This window comes from Pisolithus orientalis (assembly GCF_024613125.1).
Source record: "Pisolithus orientalis strain OTSU chromosome Unknown F5J12scaffold_9, whole genome shotgun sequence".
Taxonomy (NCBI): domain Eukaryota; kingdom Fungi; phylum Basidiomycota; class Agaricomycetes; order Boletales; family Pisolithaceae; genus Pisolithus; species Pisolithus orientalis.
In genome coordinates this window covers 1,035,645-1,054,330 of record NW_026260790.1, presented here as the reverse complement: position 1 = coordinate 1,054,330, position 18,686 = coordinate 1,035,645, and the positions used below count along the sequence as shown (strand labels likewise).

General features: G+C 50.0%; 4 protein-coding genes across 4 annotated transcripts; 3 read left to right on the top strand and 1 right to left on the bottom strand.

Moving 5' to 3' along the window:
* Positions 1-1,313: 1,313 nt before the first annotated feature.
* Positions 1,314-1,945, top strand: F5J12DRAFT_781872 (uncharacterized protein; the record flags this gene model as incomplete). The annotated part of the gene is made up of 4 exons (XM_051742634.1): positions 1,314-1,415; positions 1,509-1,660; positions 1,717-1,792; positions 1,850-1,945. The coding sequence occupies 4 exons, from the start codon at positions 1,314-1,316 to the stop codon at positions 1,943-1,945; spliced, it is 426 nt and encodes a 141-aa protein (XP_051601504.1).
* An 8,388-nt stretch (positions 1,946-10,333) lies between these two features.
* Positions 10,334-11,144, top strand: F5J12DRAFT_891408 (uncharacterized protein; the record flags this gene model as incomplete). Its single annotated transcript, XM_051747486.1, has 4 exons — positions 10,334-10,597; positions 10,653-10,861; positions 10,921-10,996; positions 11,052-11,144. The coding sequence occupies 4 exons, from the start codon at positions 10,334-10,336 to the stop codon at positions 11,142-11,144; spliced, it is 642 nt and encodes a 213-aa protein (XP_051601503.1).
* Positions 11,145-11,802: 658 nt separating this feature from the next.
* F5J12DRAFT_822482 (uncharacterized protein) lies at positions 11,803-17,741 on the top strand (the record flags this gene model as incomplete). The annotated part of the gene is made up of 19 exons (XM_051745359.1): positions 11,803-12,027; positions 12,087-12,396; positions 12,445-12,611; positions 12,662-12,857; positions 12,912-14,030; positions 14,082-14,230; positions 14,284-14,461; positions 14,510-14,677; positions 14,726-14,946; positions 15,002-15,246; positions 15,299-15,620; positions 15,676-15,822; positions 15,880-16,047; positions 16,103-16,377; positions 16,440-16,572; positions 16,620-16,941; positions 16,988-17,160; positions 17,213-17,537; positions 17,599-17,741. The coding sequence occupies exons 2-19, from the start codon at positions 12,198-12,200 to the stop codon at positions 17,736-17,738; spliced, it is 4,647 nt and encodes a 1,548-aa protein (XP_051601502.1). The 5' UTR covers positions 11,803-12,027; positions 12,087-12,197.
* F5J12DRAFT_822480 (flavin reductase like domain-containing protein) lies at positions 17,742-18,683 on the bottom strand. Its single transcript, XM_051745358.1, has one exon. The coding sequence runs from the start codon at positions 18,622-18,624 to the stop codon at positions 17,839-17,841; it is 786 nt and encodes a 261-aa protein (XP_051601501.1). The 5' UTR covers positions 18,625-18,683; the 3' UTR covers positions 17,742-17,838.
* Positions 18,684-18,686: the final 3 nt, after the last annotated feature.

Below are 18,686 nucleotides of genomic sequence, written 5' to 3'. Positions count from 1 at the left end.
GGCAAAGTACAATGCACATTCAGTCAACTGACTATAGTTCGACACAACACCTATTGTTACATTTCGCACCAGTGCCGAATCCACCTTGTCTGCTTCACACTTTTACACGCTCAAATTTGAACAGCTGGGACAGTAAGTTCCCGTCCATTGGTCGTGTTCGAGGCATGATGTGGGTACGGGACTGCCAGATTTCGTACCTCCAACGGGCTAGCCACGGTACCAATGATCAGCATGAGGTTGATGGATGCGAACAGAGGAACTAGCACCGAGCGGGGTGCACCAGGGCCTGAGGGAGGGCAGACTACTGATCTCCACATCACAATCACTGCTCGACGGTCTGCAGACTTGGGAATTAGTGTGGGAGAAATCATGGTCGATATCATTCAGAAAGTCCAGGTTGTTACCAAGGATATGGCTGGGTTGATGGCAAGTGTTCTTTTCATGTGACTTTGTGCCAGTGAAATCGAGTTTCTTGTGCAGACTTGAATGGCTCCGCAACACATCCCCACCTAATTTAATTGCCCTCGTGCATCCTACCCAACTCTGTGCATGTTTCCGAGGACGTGTGAAGATGAATGGTCCTGCACCTCCCCCGAGATTGCTTGTTCAGTTGCTCTACTGAAATCTTCAACCTAGCACATTTGCGGTGTGCATTGTGGCTAGACAGGGTAAATAGTGGGCCCGTGCTCGCATGGTACATGCTTGCCTCGCGGCGAATCGGTTTTCCAAACCTTCATCCAGTACCCAGGAGGCTGGGTCGTGTTTTAGATATTTATGGCTGAACTCATCCGGCAAAGGGCATGTGAGATGTCCCATAGACGCCAGAGACCTTCCGCAAAAAGGTTGCCATCCATTTGCTGCGCTCGCGACGTACTATGGGTACCAAACTGGTCTTCGACGCGCCATCCACGATGGAGTAGGATCTCAACTTAGAAGGACCGATTTTAATCCTTGGACCAATCTCCAGATCCCATAATTATGCAAGCCGATCAAGCTGGCGCCCTAACTTTGTCCTTTTCATATTTATTATTGATGAATCCAATTGAAACTTGGGGGCGTGGCTCTGGAGGCTCTGGTCATTCGATTGTGCCACATTGAGAAGCTGCTTCACTGGTACTCACAGAACGTTCCATCACAGTTTGCTCTATTTGAGTGACATTCACATTCGAAAATACTTCGCATGACCTGCGCACTGCAATCCATGGGCTTCCGGGGATCCTTGCAGGTATGTAGTTCGCAGAGGATAAAAAGGCGACCAGCTGTTGGCCACTGGCCATCCCTCAGCCAAGAATTCGACTCTTCAAATCCACAAGATGACTCAAAACGGTTCCAGTGAATACTACATTACTTCTGTGGAACATCAGCAGTTCCTTAGTGACGCCAAAGACAACGGCGTGCTTCCTCCCTACCCGATTGTCCTTCATCTTCCTAAAACTATGCCCCCCACAGCTATTCTCATTCCTTGCACCATGCATGGGGAGTTGACTGACTCTTTGTGCATTGTCTAGTTTACCATCACAAAACGCGAGGGGGTCAACACTTACACCATCAAGGTCAATGGGAACACCATCCGGAACTTAGATAATTGTGTCAGTTCCTTCGAAGACAGACATACTGAGGAGTGGATTATCACTTTCAGGGAGGCCCATAGACCATATACGTAAGTTTCTGGTGTTTGAGACTGATGAGATGGTTGAAAAATATAACAATACCTAGTGTTGAGAGGAAGGGTGAAGGCGGTTTGGCATGGACTGCTCCCTGGCTCGAGCCGAAAAAACCTAATCCCTTGCAGGTATGACCCAATGTCAGCTCTCTAGCACTTCGAACGATTATTCTGACATATCTCCAGATTCTCTGTGAGCCCCTCATCGGTAATCTATCAGACCCTCCTCAGTTCGACCCTGCCCATCTGTTTAAATTTGAGCTTGCGAAAAGAGTGAAGTGAACAAAGTGGATTTGGTACTGGTGAGAAATGCGACGATGGGTGTTGTGTATGAGCTATAGCCAGTTGCCTGAATGAGCATCGTGCTTTGCCAATTTTATGAACGTGACCATCTCACAATCACAATTGACATCCCGTCTTTTACAGCATGCTATGCAAATACTGGTGCAGGTTTTCATCTTGGATGTACCCAAGCATTGGACATACTGCACTTATGGACTACCCGTACTTGGCATCTTAAGCACTTGGTCAACCAGACAAAGGTGGTCCTCAACAACTCGACGCAACTCAATTCGCCGGTAGGACAGAGATCAGAGAGCAGTCTACTGGGCGCAAAATCCATCTGACCTCCAACACAAAAAAAACAGTTCTCGAGGCGGGCTCTCAACACTGATGATTAGAAGTGGGTCACTGGTTCTTGTTACGAGCAGCCAACATATGAGCTTCCTCCAGTTGGCACATTTGATGGATGTGAGGGAATGAGGAAGTCAGGATAGTACGAATGTCACATCAGTATACCAATGTATGTATTGTATGTAGTGGGTGTCTCCGGCTCTGCATAAGAAAGTGAGGCAGACGTCACGGAATTTAAAGACACCGATGTACCTGCAAGTGGTCCACAAATTCGATATCACCATCTGTTGAGTCCAGTTTTGCTTTGCGAAACGCTCTCCCCACGTACACGGAGGACATTCTCGTCGAGTTCTCGAGTTTCCTGCCTTCAATAGGCCCATTGAACCAACCAAGATTATGCCTTGGCCAGTTCCGCACGGTACAGCGAATGTGGTCACATAGCGTTCTTGAGCCACCTTGAGGCCAACATGGTTGTTTGGGTTGTTTTGGGGGCAGAGGTTGAAAGGAAATGGTGTTAGATTTGGCAAGTTGCTCGTAGCCTTCGTTCACTAATTGATGCTACTTTTCCTTACCATGGGAAACACTTCCCGTTTACGGGTCTACAAGACCACTGTACTTAGTTGTTTCGAGCGCTGACAATACAGCGTGGTAATTTTTGGTTTATTGTCTCCAAATGTTTCATATGTATAATTAACGGTACAAGCACTTGCGCTATGACCGTGCTTGTAGTTTCAATACCGGGTTCAACACCCATGTCTCACCCTTTTGTTTCATATAGCATATTTAACTCATTACTGTAGTAACACCACCTCAGACGTTTGCCGCTCGCACACTCGACTGAGGTGGGTATAGTGTCTTGTTCCCATGTTCATGTACTTCACACTCACGTCGTTACCTTAGATCTTGCTATAGGTAATGCGAATTCAGACGTTTGCCGCTCGCGCACTCGACTGAGATCTTGCTATAGATTTCTGTGAGGTTATGAGCCCTGAGCTCTAATAGCCTATACGACGTCTCACCATTGTTTTTGATATTCTCACTGCCAACCAACCCTCGTCCCCCCCCCCCCCCACAAATGACTACTGCCATCCCTGTCACCACCGACACGCTCCCAGGCAATGTCCTGAAACTTGACATCAAAGGTGTGAACTGGGCGATCTTCTCCCTTTCGCTTCCAGACCACCATCAAAGCTAAGGAATTGTGGTCCCATTTTGATGGCACCTCTCCTTGCCCTGTCGGCACGACCTCCACTGATCAGGATGGATTCGTAACCGTAGTCCCTCCTGATGCTGACGAACTCACTAAGTGGCAAAAAAGCGAAAATATGGCGAAACACTTACTTACCCAACGGATCCCTGATTCCACTGCACTCCAGGTGCGTAGCCTTAACAGCGTCGCAGCTATGTGGAATGAAATTGTTCATGAATACATGGAGAAGGGTGCTTATGCACAGACTGACCTTCGCACAAAGTTTCTAAACTTGCAGTGCCCTGTTGACGGTGATGTCTGCCAGTTCTTGGACGATCTGCATACGAAGAGAGATGAGTTAGCTGCCATCGGCATACAGATTGAAGAAAAGGATTACCACTCAACCATCATCTAATCGCTGCCTAAGTACCTCACCAGCTTCGCATCTGGACAGCTAGCAACCGCACGCCTGTACAGCCCAACACAAACTATTGACCCCAACGTTCTCATCTCCTTGATCATCAAAGAGTCTGAGCACAGAAGTCGCAAAGAGACTTGGCATGTGCGATCCAAAGCCAAGAATCGCGATGGCGATGAAGCCATGTCATTGACCCCCGGAAATTCTTTCAGAAGGGGGAGAGGAAATGGAAGAAATGGTAGTCGAGGGGGTAGCTCCAGAGGGCACACTCGCCAGCAAGGCCCCTGCTGGAACTGTGGGTCGAGAGAACACTACAAATCTCAATGTCCTGATCTTGACAAAACAAAGAAAGAAAGCTTACCTGCTGCCACCAAGGGATCTGTGCATGCTGTAATGCTCGATTCTGATGAAGAGGGCGCCTTCTCAGTGCACGCCCTGGATGAACTCGATGACGAGGGTTCACTCCCTGACTTGCTGAGCGTATCGTCAGACAACGATGACGTTGATTGATGCTGCTTCATCACCACCAACAAAGACTGGTTCAGCGAGATGGGGGATGTGGATGATGAGCACTCACCCCACGGTGACGCTTCAAATCATGTCAAGCCCACTAACACCTCCCCAGAGTTCGTGAACCTCATAAATGACAGCCCCATCGGCATGCCTGTCATTGAACTCTACAATTCTGGATCCACTCGACACATCTCCCCTTACAAGGAGAAGTTCGAGACATTGGTGACGATACCACCCAAGTCATTCTCGGCTGCCAACAAACAACTCTTCGATGCTACAGCTATGGGGGAGTTAGTCATAGAGGTGCTGAATGGGTACGATGTAACTAAACTGCGACTCACCGAAGTACTATACTCACCTGAGGTCAGATACACCCTTGTGTCCGTCGGCCGCCTTGACCAGCTAGGCTACTCCGTCACCTTTGCTGAAGGTACCTGTACCATCAGGAACCCTGCTGATGATGTTGTTGGTCACATCCCTAAGTCTAAAGCTGGGCTCTATCGCGTCGTCCACAACGATGATCGCAACAGTGCAAACACAGCAGCTGAATCAATAACTGTGATGGAACTTCACCGTAGGATGGGACACATTTCTCTGTCCATCGCTTGTCGCCTAGCTGAAAAGGGACTTGTATCAGGTTTGAAGTTCAACTTGTCAAAAGACGAGCCGACCTTCTGTGAAGCCTGTGTATACGCGAAGGCAACCAGGAAGCCTGTCACGAAGGAATGCATCGGAGAATGAGCTCGCGAGTTTGCTGAAGAAGTACATAGCGACATCTGGGGACCCGCACCCATAGAAACTCTCGGTGGACAGCGTTACTACATTTCCTTCACCAACAATAAGACACGACTCACCTATATTCATCTCCTTTGCCAGAAGAGTGAAGCCTTCACAGCCTACAAAGATTTCGAGGCCTGGTGTCACACCCAGCATAACGCTCGCGTGAAGACCCTCCATTCCGATCAAGGTGGCGAGTACCTCAGAAAAGAATTTGTGATGTACCTCAAGGTGGCTGGAACGAAACAGAAGCTCACCATACACGATACCCCACAGCACAATGGAGTCGCTGAGCATCTCAATTGCACCTTGCTTGAAAAAGTCCATGCCATGCTGCATGAGAGCAGCTTGCCTCGCACTCTATGGGGTGAAGCGGTGCGCCACTGCTGTCTGGTTAAAGAACAGGACTCCCACCAGAGCACTTGACGGTGGGACGCCCCTTGAAGCTGCGACCGGGAAGAAACCAGACCTCAGTCAAGCCTGCGCATGGGGCTCGAGTGTCTGGGTATGAATCGAGGGTGGAACCAAACTTGGAGGGCGTGTTGTGGAGGGCCTGATGGGTTGGAATTGATGATAACAGCCCCAATGGCTGTTGCGTGTACTGGCCTGAAAAGAAGTCAGTTACCGTCGAAAGGAATGTATATTGGAATCCCTCCTCAGCTGAGTCATTACCTCGCGAGGGGGAGGAAGAAGACAGCTACTTACCGAACACAATGCTAACACCTCCAGCTCCCATCCCAAAGACAAAAGAAATTCCAACGCCTCCACATGTCACCCCGGCTCATCCCGTGCCCCCATCACCTCCAGCTGAACCACCTGTCATGAAACTGAATTCGAAAGCCTAGCCAACAACTTGCTGATATCCTCGCCAGGTAAAGGCAGTACAAATGGTCGTGGTATACCTAATATACCAAAAGGAGTCCAGCTCCCCACTACAGTCAAAGACAAAGCCAACCCCACCAGACTTGAGGGGGAGGACAGAGCCACAGCTTTGCTCACATCCATCGTAGACGATCCCAACGATGCCCTTTGCAATATCGACCTCGCTATGGCCATGAATGAAGTCACCACTGAGTCCGAAGCCCTTGAGCCTACCTCACTGGCTGAGGCTCGTCATCGGCCAGATTGGCCACAGTGGGAGGCCGGGATAAGAGAAGAGTTAGCAACGTTACATGCGGCAGGTACTTGGGAACTTGTTGACACACCTTGTGGTGCCAACATAGTTGGATCCAAATGGGTGTTCCACATGAAGAAAGACACTGCTGGAAATGTGGTACGGTACAAAGCCCGACTCGTCGCTCAAGGCTTCTCTCAAGTCGAAGGTGTTGATTATTTCGATACCTTCGCCCCAGTCACAACGCTTGCATCCATTTGAACCGTCCTTGCCATGGCAGCGCGATCAAACCTGGAACTCCATCAGATCAATATCAAAGGCACATACCTGAACGGTACACTTACCAATGACAAAGTAATCCACATGTGACAGCCCCCAGGCTTCGAATCCACTGATCACCCCAATAAAGTCTGTCGCCTCCGAAAGACATTGTATGGTTTGAAGCAGAGCGGCCGTTGCTGGTACCAAAGATTAGTGGAGATCCTTGTCGATGAGCTGGGCCTTACCCAGTGCTCGGTCGACCAGGCTGTCTATTTCAGACGATGCACCACCGGTGAGCTTGTCATCATTGTCATCCATGTCGATGATTGCACCATTGCCGCAACATCCCTAAATGAGATAGAGGAGCTTAAGCGCAACGTCAGAAAATACGTTGAGATTACCGACCTTGGGGAACTTCACTGGCTGCTTGGCATTGAAGTAACCAGAAATAGAGACGAACGTACCATCTCCCTGTGCCAACGCCCCTACATCAAGTCCATCATATGATGCTTCAGCTTCGACGAGCTCAAGCCCGTGTCAAACCCGATGGAACCCAGTACCAAACTGCATTCTGGGCAGTTGCTGTCAACTGGTGCTGAATTCGCTATGATGTGCCATGTACCCTATCGTGAAGCTGTAGGATTGCTCATGTACACCTCCCTTGTCACTCGTCCTGACATCTCATATGCCGTAACAACTGTCTCACGTTTCTTGGGCAACCCTGGAGTTGCTCATTGGGAAGCTGTAAAGAGAATTTATCGGTACCTTCTCGGGACAAAAGGCTTATGACTCACATATGGGGGATCACCAAGTGCGTTGACTGGGTATGCAGATGCAGACAGTAGCATGGCAGAAGACCGCAGAGTGGTCTCAGGGTACACTTTTCTAATAGACAGCGGAGCGGTGTCATGGTCTTCTAAAAGACAGGAAATCATCTTGCTCTCAATGACTGAGAGCGAGTATGTGGCAGCCACACATGTGGCCAAGGAGGCCTTGTGGCTTCAGTCGCTCATTGGAGAGCTTTTTCAGCCATTCGTCGAGCTGACCACATTGTTTTCTGATAATCAATCAGCCATCACGCTCACTAAAGACCATCAGTATCATGCACACACCAAACACATCGATATCCGTTTTCACTTCATTTGCTGGGTCATAGAAAACAGCAAAATTCACCTCATATATTGCCCGACCACAGACATGATCGCCGATACGCTAACGAAGGTGCTACCGTCTCCGAAGGTGAAACATTTCATGGTTGAACTCAGCCTACACCCGACTTGAGGGGGAGTGTTAGATTTGGCAAGTCACTCGTAGCCTTCATTCACTAATTGACGCTACTTTTCCTTACCATGGGAAACACTTCCCGTTTATGGGTCTACAAGACCACTGTACTTAGTTGTTTCGAGCGCTGACAATACAGCATGGTAATTTTTGGTTTATTGTCTCCAAATGTTTCATATGTATAATTAACGGTACAAGCACTCGCGCTATGACTGTGCTTGTAGTTTCAATACCAGGTTCAACACCCATGTCTCACCCTTTTGTTTCATATAGCATATTTAACTCGTTACTGTAGTAACACCACCTCAGACGTTTGCCGCTCGCACACTTGACTGAGGTGGGTATAGTGTCTTGTTCCCATGTTCATGTACTTCACGCTCACGTCGTTACCTTAGATCTTGCTATAGGTAATGCGAATTCAGACGTTTGCTGCTCGCGCACTCGACTGAGATCTTGCTATAGATTTCTGTGAAATGGGACACGCACTCAAGTCACAAGTCACAAGTAAGAGGCGACTGGAGATAGCAGAGAGATCCTGCAGAGGCGACGAGCAAGCTTGTTGATCGATTGACGTGTTTCCTAGGCTGATGGGGACGTTGCGTTACATATACCACGAGATCAGTGGAGCAGCAAGATGTGGCCCCGCGAGCAAGGAGCTGAGTGATCTGTACTCTTCTCCCGCCTGACTAAGCATCCCTCCCCTCCCTACTCCACCGGTACAAGAGTATCGTGCAGAGTTGACGGCAAACAGTATGTGGGTCTCGACTCTCGAGTACTTCTGGCTCTATGCCCGTCCTCTCACTGTGTTGAAAACCTTCAAGGGTCCAGAGATCCTTACGCACACACGTGAATTGGCACAAAGTCTGGTCCTACAAAATCACTATATCGGTGACCCCATGGAGTCAGCCAGTCCTGACGGTTTTTCTGGGTCGTATACGCAGATACCGATTCCGTCTTCATCAATATTTTCCAACGTCACAGAGCTCTCGGAGTGATTTTTTTTGACGTTTGGCCGCGTGCTTACCCGTGAAGCAGTGCGAATCATCGATCAATATGCGACGTAGCTTTGGGAACTGCCAACATTACAAGTAAATAAGGACGGTTTGAACTTGGAGCATCAGGGCGACACTGGGAAAGTCACGGGACTACCGTCATATCGACGGTTTGCATGCCAGGTTAATCATCGAACTCATCTCACTGCAGCGACCGTGTCACTAGGGACACTGTGACCCTGTGCTCTGGCGATGAAGTTGGCCCTTGCACCAAGGTCATCTAAAAGTATGTTTGACATTGGACTTGTTTTTGGTAGCGCCATGGACTTTCTGAATGATGCTGAATACGATGGTATGTAGATGAATTTCTCAATTCTCACTTGCTGACATCTCCATCTCAGCACACGTACGGGTGTCTACAATCGCAAAGTTCCGAGGACCTTTGAAATGCAAGGATCAGAAGTTCCGTGTTTCCCTCCATTCAAAGATGCCAACCTGGTACAATCGTAGATACCATCGCACTGGGTCTAGATGGGCGTTTGGTTCGTACGATATAGTAGTTTCGTACCCATTCTATGCCGCGGGCAAGGCACTGGTGTGGCAGATCAATCGCTGGCGCCTATACGATCCCCAAGAGGTAAGTTTAAGATCTCCAGGACACGTGCCAAGTCACGGAGTAATTTCTTGGATAGGATGTCCTTCACATCGCAAACTTGCGTGACGGCGCGAAACATGATTTGGTTACAACTTACACCGGATCTAGGACAGATTTTGCACCTTCGTTCCGTCTTCGGCTTCCGCAATATGCAATACACGTTGGCGCTCAAGTCCTCATGCATGGCGCCGTACTTCTGGCTTCCCATTGATTGCTCTATCTTGGTATGTTGTGAAGATACTTCTCGGTATGTGCAGAACATTCCATAGCCCTGACGGGGTGGAATCCACTCCCGTTCGGGAATGCATACACATGAGCCACCAGTTCATGACATTCACGAGAGAGTCGGATACTGATACAATGATACCTAGCTCCGAAAGGAGGGTTGGGCTTCTTACGTGAAGAGCCTGAGCCTGAGCGTCAGGTATGGTCCACTGCTTCTCCCACACGTGGGACGCCTCTGGGACGACTTTTACGTCGGCGGCACGAATAATGTTTGTTTTCCGTGCTTGTTCAAGTTATACGCTCAATGGAAATCAGCGTAAAAATGGTTGGTCATCCCCATTGCCCAAGCTAAGGTGGCCCATCCCTCGCCCCGACGACGCTTCATTGGATGATTCGCTACACCCAATCTCGGACAGATTTTGCGGCTTCGTCCCATCTCCAGCCTCCGCAATATGCAATGCAAGTTGGCGCTCAAGTCCTCCTGCGTGGTGCCGCACGACTGGCTTATCGATTACTCCACCTTGGTGTGTTGCTTCTTCTGTACTTGCAGAACATTCCATCAGAGCTTGTTCTAATGGAGTAGTTCGAATATGAAAGTAGTCCCATGACCTGATGGGGTCGGATTCAAGGGTTTCCGAAGACCATGAGGGTACCCAGTCCTCAGAGGATAAAAGGGCGACCGACTATCAGTGCTTCCCCCAGTCAACGTACTCGACTATTATTTTCAACATGATGCACAGGCTCCGTCCCGGCGTGTACCAGATCATCTCTGTGGCATACAAGGAAGACCTTGGTCTTTCCCGATTCGCGAACCCCATTTACCCCCCGCCTCCTGTTCCAGTTGTAGTCCTTCCCGACGGAGTATTGCCTCCTAAGGTAAATCTGATCCCGGTATTATTTACAAGGAGTTGATTGATCTCGATTCACCCAGTTTATCGTCGAGCTGGTCGTAGATGAGCCGGAGACCTATCTCATCAAGGTCCAGGAGGACATGAGTCCAGTAATCAAGAACACCCGCGGTGTTCCCGGTCCAGAGGATCCTCGTCTACCTGATCCTCGCGTCTTCGCCTTCGAAAATGAACCTGCTGAGAAGTGGGTTGTCCTCCACAGAGAGGATGATGAGGATGACGACATATACACGTAAGTTATTAGTGCTTAGTATTGACGAGAGAGTGAGATACTGATACAGTAATCCCTAGCATCGAAAGGAAGCCTGGGTATGGAAATCTTGCATGGACTGCTCCGCGGCGCGAAGAGCCCGAGCCCGAGCGTCAGGTATGATCCACTGCTTCTCCCACATGTGAGACATTTATCCATAGCATATTTCCAGATTCTCCTCCGCGAACTGATTGTTAGACCAGCTGACCCTCCTATTTACGATCCTTTCCAGCTGTTCAAATTCCAATTTGTATGCCCGGCGTGATGTGAGGACGACAATTATGTACCCTTGTCCGAAATGTAACAATATGTGACTAGTACTGTCCAATGAATGCTGTGTGATGACTTCATCGTACTTTGACTCCTGCGTGTGTCAAACCAGTGGTCCCGTAATAGGCAGACCACAGACTCGATGGAAGACAATCACTCCCAGCTGTTCCCCCGTTCTAGAACTCCAAATCATGACAAAGCATCGACCGTCTCACAATCACAATTGACATCCGTCTTTTGACAGCGTACTGTGCGAATGCTGGCGAGGGTTTTGTCTTTCTGATGTATGTACCCAGGTATTGGACATGTCAGATTTGCGGGCCACACGTACTTGGGCCAACATCCTAAGCACTTGGCCAACCAGACGAAGGTGGTCCCCAACGACTCAACACAACTCAGGTCGCCTGGTAGAACAGAGGTCAGAGAACCTCCAACACGAAAAGAACTTTCTCAAGGCAGGCTCTCAACGCTGATGATGAGGGTGACTCCCTGGTTCTTGCCACGAGCATCCAACATATGAGCTCCCTCCAGTTGGCGCATTCAGTGGACGCAAGGGAGCGAGGGAGTCAAGGTTGTACGAATAACGCATCGCGTATCTGGCAGGAGCGGTTTTTAAACGCTGATTACAAATTATAGCGTATGTATTGTATGCAGTGAGTTTCTCCTGGCCCTGCGCAAGAAAGTCAGTCGGAAGTCACGGAATTCGGAGAAACCAACGTACCTGCTAATGGTCCAAAAATTCGATATCACCATCTATTGAGTCCAGTTTCACCTTGCGAACGCTCTCTCCGCGTGCACGGAGGACGTCCTCGATATTCTTGAGTTTCCCATCTTCCATAGTATCCTTGAACCAACCAAGATTATCAGCGATAAGATGGCTAGCCTCGTCGTTGATGTTAATTGGATACGCTCTTCAGAGCAGAAAGAAGTACCGCACCGATTCTTACAGTTGGGACACTGAATAATCACGACGCCGCTAGCATAGGCACGCTTCGTGAATGAATGTGCAGAACGATGGTTACATTTGTCCACTGTACAGGTAAACGCAATGAGCAGCCGTGGTTCAGGTGGGTCGGCATCAGACTGTTTTGAAGTCGGCGAGGAGGTTGTGGAGAGTTTCGTGGTATCTGTGTTAGGTTGTTCTGGTGTTGCTTTGGAAGCAATTGCCCGAATGCTATCTGCGGGCCGTAGTCTTGACCGCGCAGCTACTACTGCCCTGGCCGATGCCGCACGGTACAGTGAATGCGGTCGCACGGCGTTCTTGAGCCATCTTGAGGCCAACATGGTCGTTTGAGGTTGTTTTTGGGGGCGGAGGTTGAAAGGAAACGGGACACGCGCTTGTGGCGTGTATCCGCGGCTTGTAACTGGCAATATGGCAGAGCGATCGCGCCGAACGAAGGGAAATACGGACAAGTTTGCAGCGTACAAACGCGTACGAGAAGGCGGGAAAAGGGACTGGAAGGTAGGCGACGTGAAGGAGAGAGCCTGTCGGTCGATTGACGCGTCGCCCAGGTCGATGAGGACGTCGCGCTATACGACGAGGTCACCGAAGACCAGTACAAGAGTATCGTGCGGGGAAGACTGCAGGAGGACGATTTCGTCGTTGACGATGGCGTGAGCGGTTACATGGACAACGGGATGGACGATTGGGGTCACAACGATGTGGACGAGGACGAGAAAGAGGAACGATCACACTCAACCAGGAAATGTAAGTCTGCCGCACGATGCGGTCACTAGCTATTGACCGAGACATACATTACAGCTAAGAAGAGAACTGGGGATGCTGTCGCCAAGTCGAAGGCAAAATCAAAGGCTCCACCCCCGCCCGTCGCGCAGCCTTCGATCAGCGCGTATCGTCCAGCCGTATCCGCCGAACAGGAAGATGATTTTATGGCGAACCTTCTCGGAGGCATCGAGTCAGGTCCAAGTCTCACTCCAAAGAGGACAATGAAAAGGAAACCCTCGCCGTTGTCTGATTATGACGACGTGAAACCTGCTCTCAATTCTTCGCCTGTTCCGTACAGAGAACGGAAGAGTTCTAAGAACTTTAACCACGACCCTTACTCATCTGATGGTATGCCTGACGACTTAGGTTCATCTAATCCACCCTCCAGTGACTACGAGGACTACTCAACCATGCTGAGTCCCAAGAAGAAAGCACGTGTCGACAAAGACTCTACCGCAGTGATTCCCGCTATCAAACGCATGGGTGAACTAGCTATGCACAGCGGTTCGGAAGACGCGTCAATGGATTTTGATGATGTCGACATGGAGGAGTTCATGAAAATCGACGACATCGATGAGAAGCCTACCCTTCCCATTAAGAAAGAATTGCCTGCAACAAAGCTGGATTCGAAGCCGATCCCTAAGATTGATGTGGCAAAACAGGAGGCTGGTGTTCCTTCCTGGCTTTCCGTCTACGACTCCCTTGCTGTCACCACCGATGACATGCTAGGGTCAGGTTCCTCATCAAAGTCAAAATCTTCCGTAGATGCGCTCAATAAGGATGGAACCCTCCATATGTTCTGGCTTGATCATCTGGAACACAATGGCAAGCTCTACCTCGTTGGCAAAGTGAAAGACAAATCTTCTGGTACATGGGTGTCGGCCTGTCTCGCTATCGGGGGGATGCAACGCAACCTCTTTGTTCTTCCTCGTCAGCTACGAGTCATGGAACAAGAAAATGAGGCAGGCGAAACCGAAATAGTGGACACGGACGTCGTCCCAGAGAGGCAGGACGTCTACGACGATTTCGATCGCATACGTAGGAAATTGGGTATCAAAGCATGGAAGGCACGCTGGGTCAAACGGAAGTATGCCTTCGACATGAAGGACGTTCCTAAGGAGGCCGAATGGATGAAAGTTTTGTACTCGTATGAAGGTGAGTTTCCCTTCGGTCATCAAGCATCAAGCGGTGACGGGTGCTCTGCAGAGAGCCAGATTCCTATGGATGCCTGCTCGCCAAATATCTTTCGAATCTTCGGGACGAACACGAGTATCTTCGAAATCTTTGTTCTAAAACGCAAAATCATGGGTCCCTGTTGGCTGGCAATCAAGGACGTCAATATCGATGCCTCTGGGGTATGTGATACTTGTCTGTTTCCACTGATCGATCTCGTTGATATTTGCTTCAGATTTCATGGTGCAAGCTTGAAGCCAGCGTCTCCAGTCCAAAAGACGTGAGCCCCATGGGTGACGGCGCCCCAGAACCACCGCCCCTCACTATCATGAGTCTTGCTGTGCGAACTGTCCTTAACCACCAAGAAAACAAGCGTGAAATAGTTTGTGTCTCTGGTCGAATATGGCGCGACGGTATGCATTAACCTCGTCCTTTATATCTCCTGCTTATGTACTGTACAGTGCGGCTGGATGACCCAACGCCTCCGGAACAGTTGCAATGCACCGTTCATACCCTCGTTCGCCCGCTCGACAGGTTCCCACCCAAATTCGAAGAATACGCCAGAGCCAATGGCAGAAGTATAATTTCCCCGATGCAGAACGAACGTATGCTTTTAAATAACCTCTTGAGTATGTCTTCCCATTTCCCCAGCCTCCCGTAAGTTGACTGGCTTTCAGTGACGATATACAAAGCGGATCCCGACGTATTGATCGGGCACGATTTCCTCGGAGTGTCATTAGATGTCCTCCTTAGCCGAATGAAGGATACCAAGACTGATCACTGGTCACGTCTCGGTCGGTTCAGGAGGGCGAAGTGGATCCCTATCGGTAGACAAGGTACCAACATCCGGTTCATGGCCGGTCGTTTACTCTGCGATCTCGCCAGCGAAGGTGCACGCGTACGTGAACTTCCCCTTGTTTACTGTTCATTCTATGCTCAGCTACAATTGGCAGAGCATGATCGCATCCACGACGTGGTCTCTTACCGAGATGTGCAAGTCGCACCTCAAGTCTGACAGGCAGGATATCGATGCAGATGATACTGCGACATACTTCGACGGGAGCTTGTCGTCGCCGGATATGCTTATGACGTTCGTGCGACACTGTGAACTTGACGCTCACTACCAGATGGCTATCGCGTCTAAAGTGCAAATTCTCCCTCTGACGAAACAGCTCACTAACCTTGCTGGTAATGCTTGGTTGGTAATGAGTGCGTGGAAGGAGCCGCGTTCTAACGTGCTTTCTATATAGGAACAAGACCCTAAACGGTGGTCGTGCAGAGCGGAACGAATACATTCTTCTGCACGAATTTCATAGACTGAAATACATCTGCCCTGACAAGACTTTTGGTAAAAAAGCTCCCAAGCCCGACCCGGACGCTGATGAGGACGGCGAAGGAGGAGGCGGTAAAGGAGGTAAGAGCAGACGCGACAAATATAAAGGTGGATTGGTGTTCGAACCGAAGCGTGGTTTGTGGGACAAGTATATCCTCGTCATGGACTTCAACTCGCTATACCCGAGCATTATCCAGGAGTACAACATTGATTTCACCACAGTCGATCGGTCAGATAATGTTGGTGGCTCAGACGTTCAGTTTAGTGGGCGACACTGACGAGGGATTTTGCCAGGACGCGGACGAGACAATACCAGATCCCCCTGATTCACATATTCCACAAGGTGTCTTGCCGAGACTTATTGCAACCTTAGTCCAACGTCGACGGCAAGTCAAATCGCTGATGAAAGACCGCTCGGTACCACACGCCAAACTCCTTCAAGTATGTCGTGTATATTCGTGAGTGGTCTCTGAAAGTTGACGATCGAGTATGCCATAGTACGACATCAAGCAACAAGCGTTAAAGTTGACGGCGAACAGTATGTATGGGTGTCTGGGTTTCGAGTACTCCCGGTTCTACGCCCGCCCTCTCGCTGCGTTGACGACCTTCAAGGGTCGAGAGATTCTTACGCATACACGCGAACTGGCGGAAACTCTGCAGCTCGATGTTAGTTCACCATCTTCCTCCGCTAGATCCGTCCATTCTGAGGGAGGTTTTCTAGGTGGTGTACGGAGACACCGACTCCGTCTTCGTCAATTCGAACGTGACAGAGCTCTCGGAGGCCCTCAAGATATCCGCAGAATTCAAGCGAGCCGTCAACAATCAATACAAACTTCTCGAGATCGACCTTGACGGCATATTTGCACGACTCCTGCTTCTGCAGAAAAAGAAGTATGCAGCGCTTAAAGTTGAGGAAGGAACACGTACGTCAATTGAGGTCAAAGGTTTAGATATGAAGCGCAGGGAGTATTGCGCGCTGTCGAAGAATGTTTCACAGTAAGTGATCGTTTCATGTGTCTTGGTTGCGTTGATTCAGGTGTGCGGTGCGTGACCGGCAGGTATGTGCTGGATCAAATTTTGTCAGGCGAGGCGACCGAATTCGTCGTGCAAAATATCCACGAGTACTTAACTACGATCGGTTTGAACGTACGGAGTGGCAAGGTCAATGTAGAGGAGTTTATCATTCACAAGGTACGTAATTCCCGTAGGTCCCAAGGACTTATTGACATGTAATGTAGCGACTGGGCAAAAACCCGGAAGATTACCCCGATGCTAAGAGTCAACCTCATGTCCAAGTTGCGCTTCGTATGAAGGCCAAAGGCGGTAGTGCCCGATCCGGAGATGTCATTCCTTATGTCTTCTGTATCGGAAATGGCGAGGAGCCCTCGAAAACCGCGCAGGCTGACCGTGCGAGGCATCCGGATGAATTGAAGAAAGCGGCACCTGGAGAGTTGGACATTGACTACGAGCATTACCTTGCCAACCAGATATTACCACCCATCGAACGCCTGTGTGATCCAATTGAAGGAACGGACAGAACTCGGCTAGCTGAGTGCCTAGGTGAGTCGTTTGTCTTCATTTTGGCTGTGATCTAAATCAGAAGCAGGGCTCGACCCGAGTCGTTACCGAACTGCTGGGAGCGGAGGCGGAGGCCCAGCATTCGCTACCCTCGAGTCACAGATCCCAGATTCTGAGCGGTTCAAGGATTGTCAGCCCTTCTTTATTCGGTGTAGAAAATGTAAGGGCGAGGCTGAATTCAGACCGATCTGGGAGCGAGAAGTACGTCCTGCTTTTCGGTGTCCAGTAGCAGACTGATTGAAGGGACTGGCAGTCCTCGGTTGTACAGCCCACTGGTCCTGCTTGCCTAGCGTGCGAGAGCCAGTTCCCGACTATAAGTTTACAGACGCAGCTAGAGGTGCAAATACGGGCACGCATCGCACAGTACTATTTGGCCTGGCTTATATGTGGTGACTCGACATGTGCGAATCGCACCCGGTCTATGAAAGTGTACGGTCGTCGGTGCCTCCGGCTCGGGTGTGAGGGGATCATGCGATACGAATACTCGGATGCGGACCTGTACAATCAACTAAAATATTTCCAGAGTCTGTTCGACGCCGACAAAGCGAAAAAAGCTGCCCTCGGCAGTGGGGGCTCCGGTGCGTCACTCTCCTTTTTCCGGACCTGCCATCATCGTGGTTTAACTTGTTCCGTTTGCAGACGCAGTCGCGGAGATCACGGGTAATGAAATCTGCATTCAGTTCTTTAAAGATATGAATGAGATCGTTGACAAGTATCTCGAACGATGTGGGAGGCGCTGGGTTGATCTCAACGCCCTATTTTCCGGCATGAAACTATGACCATCTTACTGTATGTATGTAAACTCAACAATAGATGTATCTACTACCACCAGAAATCCGTGCATTTCTTAGTACGAGGGTATGATTTCTGCAACTGCTGCTACGACTTGGGTGGTATGTCACAGACAGTAGCGTACTTGCGCCGATGGTAGAGAAGAGGCAACGTCCGTAACCTGTCATTTTCCCCCGTCTGTTCTTCTACCCATGGAACACGTTCGACACGCGATACCCGCGCAATGAACAGCTCTGAAGTAAAACCACCATACCCCTCAACTTGTTCCGAAGGGTGACGTCCTGGCACCCAACGCAAGTCTCCCAATGGCAGCGAGCGAGATATCAACGTGCACGACAGTGCGCCCAGTGCACCAGATAGGATCGGAAACCCCTCCTCAGACTTGGTCCACTGTACGTCCGGGTCCTCTAGCGGTCGCGGGTGGAGGTCCGGTCTCGAGAATTTGACAGCGAGGTGGGGTTGTGCGGCTGAGAGGATGTTTATAACCATGTGGGAAGCGTTGGTATCGGATACGTCGCGTACGTGTGTGTTTAGGGCGGTTGCCATGCGGGAGGGTATGCGCAGGGAGAATGCGACGAGCGGGAGGGGGTCGAACGCGATCGAAGTGAACGAGGATAGCGTTGCACCATGGTATACTCCCCCTGTGCCGTCATGGAATTTTCTACACTCGTTTTTATCCGTGTCCACGGGTGGATCAGACGGCACGAGCGTCGTGACTACAGTCACGGACTGCGCCGTTTCCCTCAACAGCTGGCGAAGCTGTTCTCGAGTGTGTTCGGTGTCTGCGCTAGAAGGCGTCGCGATGCAGCGTATGTATTCTCGCGATCTCCACGCGAGGTTGCGTCTCCCCAACGCTAGGCATGCTGAGAGCATCACTTGTGCACCAAATGCAGCTCATTACTGACATTACGCGGTGAGCATCGGAAGCGTTGTTT

Bases quoted from the DNA above. Each gene is read 5' to 3' on its own strand.
- F5J12DRAFT_822480 (XM_051745358.1), bottom strand. From the start codon at position 18,624: ATGCTCTCAGCATGCCTAGCGTTGGGGAGACGCAACCTCGCGTGGAGA.